Raw genomic sequence first — 9287 nt, 5'->3', positions numbered from 1 at the left:
TTTGATAACAAAAGAAATTAAGTAAGGGTGAGAGGTGAGTACAACATATGAAAAACTCGAGAATGAGAAGATAAAATGAAAAGTATCTTAATAATACTTTTTAATTTATTATATTTGATTTTATGTTTTACTATTTATTAACATTAAATATTATGTTTTATAAAAGAAATAAAAAAATATCTAATTTAATTTACATTAATTTTTCAATATACTACTACCTAATTTAAAAAAAGATACAAATAATTTACAAAAATTAAAAGAATGTACATAATTTAAAAAATTTTAAACACATAATTTAAAAAAATAAAAAAAGTTAAAAAAAATTGAAAACATTGGGGAGGAGGGTCGTGGCCCCGCTTGTTCCTGCAAAGCTCTGCCCCTACTCTCATGTAGGATGTCAATGGGGCGGGTAGGGTACGGGTAGTAGTTCCCCCGTACCCTACCCGTTGAATAAATATCTTTCCCATACCCGTACCCATATCCGTCGGATATCCGTTATGCGGGTACCCGTCTATTTTTTTCATATCTGCGGGTATCCACGGGTACCCGCGGGTATTTACAAAATTATTTAAAAATAAATATTTAACCATAAATTCAAATAAAATAAAATAAAATACATCATTGTTGAAAATTTCAAATAAAGTTCAAACAAACTCAAGTCCATACAAGTCCAAATAATTATAAAAATAAATATAAAATGACGTTCAATACAATGGAAATTCTTTAATTAGTGTTTTGATCAACAAGCCCACTTTTCCGATTGATTCCTGAAAAATAATCAAATAATAAACCTCAACTGTCACATGCCAATTATTCTTATTTTGGCTTCATCATTTGACAACAAGCATACCATAAACATCATTGTCTATATAGGGTTTGATGTATATGTCCAATTTCAAAGAAGGGAAAGAGAAGAATGTCAAGGGGCGTACTTGAAAGAAGACCACGTACCAGTACGAAGCTGGAAGAATGAATACAAAAGACAAGACAAGATATGCAACTTAGAAAAAAGTAGTAATATATATATATATATATATATATATATATATATATATATATATATATATATATATAAGGGTATTTTGTTGAATTAAAGTTTAGCGGATACAGGTATCCACGGGTACAGATACTATGATACTTGTACCCGCCCCGTTAACATGCGGGTATCAAAAGTACCCGTACCCGCAAGTAGTGGGTATCCATTTTTAATATTTGTTTCCTACCCATTGCGGATTTTATCCACGGACACCCACAGGTACGAATATTTTTGACATCCCTACTCTCATGTATCCAGGAGCGGAGCATAGTGTCATAGTGTACGTATAGGGTTACATATTTAAATTGCATAATGGGTTAGGAGCCATAAAAAATATCCTTTTATTTTTCTTAATTAAATCAGTCTGGGCCCAATAAATTGGTGACCCACGTGACACTTGTAATCCAATTACTTTTATTTTTTAAAGTATATACATGTTTTTTGCTAACATTTAAGTTGTTTACTATGTCTGACATGCTCTCGTTTCAACATGTTGAAAAACGCGTTTAACACAAACAAAATAACATAATTGGGTTTAAATGATTATATCCGTTCATTTAAAGTTTACTGAAATGTATTAAAGTTTCAGGCAATAACAAATTCAAATTTTGCGTCAAAGTTCATAGACCAAAAACATGTTTAACATTTTATCTTGACACCCCATAAGTTTTGTCTAAAGATCTATCAGTGCATGTATCAACAACTTGTTGTTCCTTAAATAATATTTTGCTAGTTTACCCATGTTGTCCCACTTAGATACGTGACCTCTAAGTGGAAAATCGCTCTGCATTAATCGACATTTCCATGGAGAACGTAAATATATGATAATGTAGTGGTTTCTTGAATGTGGCCTGTGACATGATCTTTTAACCTAACATCCTCCTCAGTTCGAGATCTAGACGGGCGATCCTCTTATAAACGATGCTAACCTAGACTATTTATGGAAACATCTCCCCTCAACCGATCCTAACTCTTTCCTATGGATAGATCTACATGTCTACTTCCAAGAGACGTACACTATGGATCTACATGTCTACTTCCAAGAGACGTACAATTAGTCACATGAAGTCTAAGCTTGCACTTATTGAATGTAACACCTACAAATCTAAATATGACTAGGGGTGGCAAACGGGCCAGCCCGACCCATATGTGGCCTGTCAAAAAATGGGCCGGGCCGGGCTGGCCCGTCAAACAGAAACGGGCTAATAGTCACAACCCGTCCCGTATAGGACGGGCTAACGGGCCGGGACGGGCTGACCCGTCTAGTTTTTTTTTGTTTTTGTTTTTTTAATTAGTTTTCAAATTTTTTAATTTGTTTTATTTTTTAAATTTGTTTATATATACATATAAATTATTATTAAAGTCATATTTAATCAAATAAAATATTATTTTAACTTTTAATTGATTAGTTAATGTTTTTAATTAGATAAGTTATTAAAGTCATATTTAATCAAATAAAATATTATTTTAACTTTTAATTGATTAGTTAATGTTTTTAATTAGATAAGTTAAAATAATTATTAAATTTACATATTAAATTATTCAATTATAACTAATAATTCAAACTTAATTTGTAGGTGTTAATGATTTAAATTACAATACTATTATATATTTATACATTTAAAATATATAATCTAAAAAATTAATCTTTTTAATTATTTTTATTTTATTTTATTTTTTTAAAATGGGCCAACGGATCAAGACGGGCTGGCCTGTACTTTGGCCCGTTAAGTTGACGGGCTGAACGTGACAAGCCAGAACGGACTGATAGATTAAAATCTTCAACCCAGCTCGTTCCTTTTAGCACGGGCTGACCCATTGAGCCCAGCCCATTTTGCCACCTCTACATATGACCTCCAAGAGACATACATATGACTAGTTCCTAAGGTCTAAACTTGTACTTATTCAACATAAAGCCTCGATATTATATTATTATATTGTATTGGCACCTCAACAAATCTACATATTGGTTTGAGAGAGACATGCAGATCATTGTCATTCAATTTTCAATTGTATTTATAATTACAACTTTAATGATTAGTCAAAAATGGTGATGTAAATCACAACTTTAGTTGGAAAAATTGTTTTCACGATGCACAACTTAAATATCGTAATTTTTTTAAAAATCTTTCCGTAATTTTAACATAAAACTTCATAAAAAAACCAACATATTTTATTTTCATAATGATTAAAAAGTTTAACATTTATCATTTCTATTATAGGTCAAAGAGGACCAAATAGGATAATCGAATGTTGTTCGACTCATTACGTCAATTTCCTACCACGAAATACTACATTCATTATCACAAAACAAGTGTATTACTACCCTATTTCAGCCACGTTTATACAGATCTTCAATTTTTTTTTTCTAAGCTACAAGGAGAAGTAAAACTTCATTATATAAAGATTAGCACTAAACTTAATTTCTCCCTTTCAGTTACTTCAGCCTTTTATTATGATATATCATTCTGCACCAAAACTACCAGCCAGTTCTACTTTCTGTGATGTCACTGGATAAATGGAGTGTTATCCAGCAATTACACCCACATTCGAGGAAGTACAATGCTTAAGGTTAAAAACAAAAACATTTTATGCCTCATTGGAGGGCGAAAACTAAATAACCTCTCCCACTGTAATGGTAAATGGTACCCAAAATAAACATCTGATTTTAATAAAAACCTCTAAAAATAAGCAGTATAAAACTTCATATGAAGGCATAAAGTCGATTCCAAATTAAACACAGGAATATTTAAACAACCAGTAACAAGTCAATAAACAACACATTATAAAAAGAGTCTCCACAATTACTAATCCTAAGGGAAATGACTCAAGACAGAGAATTGGATCTTCAGTCTTCCTCTTCACCCTCATTCTCAGCAATGTTGAAATATCTCAACTCATAGACATTCCTGTCCTTGTTGGATGCAATCACCCGAAGCCAATCCCTAACATTGTGCTTTTTCAAGTACTTCTTGGTCAAATATTTCAGATACCTGAGAAAGGTTTGATGAATTGAAAATATAAAAAGAAAAGGAAAGTACTAGCACCCAAAGAAATTGGACTACAAAGAAGAGTTTAATTCATGCGAGGGTTTAAGAGAAACCAAATTACAGTATACTATCAAAGATACTTAATCACACTCACATCCCCAGTTAAGCCTGAGGCTTCAGGCTTGTTAGCCTTTTCTTCACAAGACTCTGACAAGCCACAACTTTGTCGCTTAGAGTAAGATATGATAAGGTAATCCCTTTTGTGAAGTCAAGGCAATATTTTCATAATACAAACAGGATAAAGCGTACATACAACAGGTAAACAATGTGACTATTCACAACATAAGCACAAAAAAAAACCCTTTTGAATAGTACACGGTTAAATCATAAGCGTACAAATAACTGTAGCACTTCACAACATTATTACCAAATTCAACATTATACCCATTATCTAATCTCTCAGTACAAAATTACTTGCGAATATGCTAAAAAACTTGACGAGAAACCCTAAAACACATGAAGCTTTATCTTAAGTTTTCAGCACTTTTTCTTAGTATTCTTATCTCAGTGTCAATAACAGGGTCCTAGATCTAATCTCTCCAAAATTAGGATATCTCAACTAAATAAGCAGTAACATAAACTAACGATGAATAACCACACGGAAAGACACAGCCCCAAGATTTTGATAAATGCTATTGCGGTTTAAAAATCCACTCACACGAAAGGAAACGCATACAAGAGCAGTATGATGAATTGGACATTAGAAAAAGAAGAAGAAGAATGAACCTTTTAGAGAAGTTGCTGTCGGAGGTAACGGTGATCTTGTTCTTGTCCCGTGTGACAGTAACGGAATCGCCGAGTGCACCGGCCTTGCCGCCGACCTTAATCCTCTCTTGAAGAAACTTCTCGAGGGAAGCAATGTCCATAATCTTGTCCTCCACCGGCTTCGCGCAATCGATCACGAAGCTTGCTCCCTTCTTCTTCCCCTTGGCTCCGCTCATTTTCGCACCTCTCTCTAACACGCACACTGTCTCCCTCGTGACTGTGATAAGCAGCAGAGGCACAAACACAGAAACCAATATAAACTAGGGTTTATATGGTGTAAAACGGCAGCCGCACCTGTCGTTTTAACTGTTTATTATAAGTCCAGTCCAAAATACTTGGCAAAAAAATATTATAATGGGCCGAGATCCAAAAGAGCAGGCCCAGTTGTGTAAAACGTTCCCCTCCCTTGCTGTTCTATTCCAGCAGACGCACAAACACAGAAACCTATATAAACTAGGGTTTATGTGGTGTGAAACGGCAGCAGCACCTGCCGTTTTAACTGTTTATTATAAGCCCAGTCCAAAAATACTTGGGCAGAAAAAAATTATAATGGGCCGAGATCCAAAAAAGCAGGCCCAGTTGTCTAAAACGTTCCCCTCCGTAGCTGTTCTCTTCTACGCGCCTACGTGGCGACGGAAAGAAAATGGAAGAAAACTTGGACGGCGTCGCTCCGTGCTCCTCCCTCGCCGTCGAGGCTATAATTCGTGTCGGAGCGGTAACATCTTTTATTCCTCCTTGTTTCAATAGAAAATGAATAGACCTAATGAAAGAAACTCTGATTTGTTCTTCAGGCCGGTGCAATCTGGGGCTTGTGCTCTGGTCCCTACGACGCTCGTCAACAGGGTAATTTTCTTTTATACGTGGGGACTACTAATGCGGCTTTTTTCTTACTATGGATCCTCCGATATTTTTCAATTGCTAATTCGTGACCATCCATTTATGTGTGCAGGTCTAACAGGCATTGCTAAAGCTTCTTATGTGGTAAATGATTTTCTTTTATCAAATTTTTGAAAGCTGGTGGTAGGGTTTTCTTTTAATTGATGACATATTTTGCTTGCTAATATCAGGCAAACTCGGTTCGCAGTTTTGGGATTCGATGCGGTAATCTATCTATGCTCAAGATGGTGTTTGGGCTGTGTAAGAATCTTATTGTGGCGTTAACGTTGCTTGATTTGGGGTTTTAGGGGTTGTGGCCGGCGTTTTCAGCATTACGCGATGCGGGGTTCAGAAATACAGGGGACGGAATGATTGGGTTAGTTCACTCGTTCTTTCTCTTGAGCCTTTCGCTTTAGTTTCCAAATGATAAAGAAAATATTCAATCATCATATGACGAAATATAGATTTTGTAACTGTGCAATGCAAGTGGTGCCACAACACTACAGCGTAGTCGTTTTTCAACCATTCTAGACCTGTAATGAAGCTTAGATTTTGCTCTTTAATGATAATGTCAGGAAATCGAGTTTATGCTTTTCTTGTAACGACAATGAATGATGATTTTATGCTTCTCTTGCTGGATTGGTTTATACGTTGCTTCAGTCATGCCAGTTGTGTTGATATCTGTAATTTTTCTTTGCTATACCTGGTGGGTGATCTCAACACTGCTTGGTGATGACCGAGAGCTTTCTCACAGTTTATAAATATCAAGATTTATGGTTTAGGATTCAGATGCACTGTGATGTCTGCAAAGACAATCTACTCTAGTAACCAAAGACGAATGAGTGTAGGCGGGGATATGAATGTTCCTACCTATCCAGCCCATGTAGTCCAAAATTGGCAAAAAATATTAAGGTTGCACATGTACAATATGCCTAGGTACATATTTTAGACACCTGAGAGAGTAAAGTGCTCTGTTCTCATCCATAATGAAGCTTAGACCCGTAATTTTTCCGACAATGCAAGATCCGTCACATAGTTTGGAGTTTGCTCTTTAAGGATAGTACAAGGAAATAGTATGTGCACTTCTAGGAATGCAAATAGAAGTGCTCCGATTGGTTTAGACATTCCTTCAGTTTTGTCAGGCGTTTAGATATCTATAACTAGTTATTCTTTGATAGACTTGATGGGCAGCCCCAAATACTTCTTTGTGATGTCGGAGAGCTTCCCTCCAGGTTAGGAATGAAGGAAACAGGGTGTATACCTGCAAAGACACTCCACTCAAGTAATCAAAGATGAATAGGTGTAGGCCGACTGATGATCAGCCCAGGTAGTCCAAAATTGGCAAAAAAATATTAATGTCGCACATGTGCAGTATTCCTAGATACATCTTGTGAGTACCTTGAGTTTTACTTTTTAAAATTTAGTTGATTGATACATTTGGGGTACTACTTTGATACAACTTGCCTGACAATTCCGAAGATGCAGTGCCATTTTCAATTGAAATGGTTGTGTTTCAATATGAACTCCAATGTTTGCGTTACTATCTTACATATAATACTTCAATAGTAAAATCGACAAGGACTAGGCTGGTCTCACATTTCATATTCTGCTGCCCTTGCACAGCTCTTTTTTGTTATGGGTTTCACATTGCATATATCTCTGGTCTCACATCACATTGCATTTGTTAACATCCTCTTGTCGATTGTTCAAGTAAGATCTTACCTGAACATCAAAACCAAAATCGGTCCTTGCTCTAGTGTCTTTACAAATATTTTGCTTGCTAGGAAGAATCATAGCACCTCAGTTTCAATATATAGGATGTTCCAACTAAAACCTCGCCTAATGCATTTTGTACTTAATTTAAAGATTAAATATGTTTTTATTTATTAAACTTACATGTGACATTGGAATTTGTCCCTCTTGAAAAGTTTGGATCAATTTCACCCCTATACTTTATCAATCCATGGATGACATCCTCCTGAGCTAACAACATTAAGCATTTGGTGATTGGTAAATGGTGTTGAATAGTGTTGAATAGTTTCAGCTACACTGGCATCACTCTCAACCCCAAAAAGTTCCCTGGACCATAAATGATGTCGCAGGAAGGCAAGCACCCAGGAAGCAAACTGTTGTAGCTGCTAATTATATAGAAATTATGTTGCACAAGAAATTGTCCCTGCATCGTCGGGGCATGCTCCATCTCACCCTTCGCCAGATCAAGCCTCGTCGCTGCCGGTTCCTAGATCCACGGTAGTGGCTACAACAATGTGGTCTCCGGAATAGAACCTTTAGCTTCAATGCTGTTTGTCACATCACCAAATACTTAATGTTGTTGGCTCACGAGTATGTAGTTCACAAAATTTCAGAGTTGACAGACTTTTAATTTCACATGTAGTGCAAGATCAAGGAGTAAAACATATTTAACTCTTTACTTAATAAAAGAGTTTTTCAGATATTGTGATATCCTAGTTCATATTTACTCGAGCTTTCCACAACATTGTCCTTTGATACAGAGGTAGGAAACAAATTCACTTTACTAGCCCTTTTCTTGCAGATGTGTCAATTTTGTATGTGCATGCGTGAGGCCATCTGGACTTGTGGATCTCATTTGTTTCAATTTATTTATTTAAAAAAACAATTTCGGTGTTTTTGCTAAGTTTTTGAAAGAAAAAACCAGAATCTAAAAGAAATCAGATTTCTTATTATTTTGAATAGCTGTTTGAGGAAGGCTGTAATCGTAGCTAACTGTTGAAATAAGGTCTGTTTCATAATTTTAACCAAACAAATAATAGTTTTGGAAGCGTGCCGGACTATTTGCATGGTTGCATATGTAGGCATTAAACAACTGTGATGTGATTAACTATGTAAGTGGAACATGGTTCAATAATATGCTGGAAATTACTTTTAAATTTCCTCCTTTTCTTTTTAAATTTCCTCGACAGGTCAACGGTTTGATTGGTGGTGCTGTTGCTGGCGCTGCGGCTGCTGCTGGAACGCGAAATTGGACACAGGTGATTGGGATGGCTGGTTTGGTTTCTGTTTTCTGTGCTGCAGCCGACTATTCCAGAACATCTTAAAATACATATTAGTAGCCTCCACTAAGAATATTAGAGACTTGTAATTTTCTCCAATTGCATCAACAGGCAAAATTCCGGTATTTGCCAACTTTTGCATATTGTATATTTAGGAATGTATTGTATTGAAATTTTAGAAGATACCAAATTTTGTGGATTTAAAAAAAAATATAAGTATAACTACTTATCAGATTTTTTATAAAATAAACTTTTATAATTATTGTTTTTTAGTTTAGATTTAATGAATTTATATTAGGATTTATATCATTAAAATAACATTGTTATAGATTTATAAGATTTGAAAGGATTAGTGAACATTTAAAATTAGAGTTAGCAAAAAAATTATAAAAATGGTGATTAAGTTTGATAAACAAAATATAACTAATGCTTTTTTTTTCTAACATTTTAACAGCGAATTGAATACAGTTTTATTTTCTTCATTTCGATTGATGAAACAATGTTTAGTATTTACCTGATTATTTATTT

The 9287-nt window shown here is 35.0% G+C and overlaps 2 protein-coding genes across 2 annotated transcripts; one reads left to right on the top strand and one right to left on the bottom strand.

Moving 5' to 3' along the window:
- Positions 1-3745: 3745 nt before the first annotated feature.
- LOC114191750 (large ribosomal subunit protein eL22z-like) lies at positions 3746-5103 on the bottom strand. Its single transcript, XM_028081125.2, has 2 exons — positions 4813-5103; positions 3746-4029 (listed from the first exon to the last, which is right to left on the bottom strand). Exons 1-2 carry the CDS (start codon positions 5025-5027, stop codon positions 3885-3887), a joined length of 360 nt encoding a protein of 119 aa, XP_027936926.1. The 5' UTR covers positions 5028-5103; the 3' UTR covers positions 3746-3884.
- Positions 5104-5417: 314 nt separating this feature from the next.
- ATOEP16-4 (Mitochondrial import inner membrane translocase subunit Tim17/Tim22/Tim23 family protein) lies at positions 5418-9018 on the top strand. The gene is made up of 6 exons (XM_028081124.2): positions 5418-5566; positions 5643-5694; positions 5801-5832; positions 5919-5952; positions 6036-6103; positions 8670-9018. Exons 1-6 carry the CDS (start codon positions 5495-5497, stop codon positions 8802-8804), a joined length of 393 nt encoding a protein of 130 aa, XP_027936925.1. The 5' UTR covers positions 5418-5494; the 3' UTR covers positions 8805-9018.
- The last annotated feature ends 269 nt before the right edge of the window (positions 9019-9287 follow it).

This window comes from Vigna unguiculata, chromosome 7 (assembly GCF_037176805.1).
Source record: "Vigna unguiculata cultivar grain cowpea cultivar isolate G323 ecotype 2 chromosome 7, ASM3717680v1, whole genome shotgun sequence".
NCBI lineage: Eukaryota > Viridiplantae > Streptophyta > Magnoliopsida > Fabales > Fabaceae > Vigna > Vigna unguiculata.
Note: the sequence above shows the minus strand (reverse complement) of the source record. Positions and strands in the feature narration are given on the sequence as shown.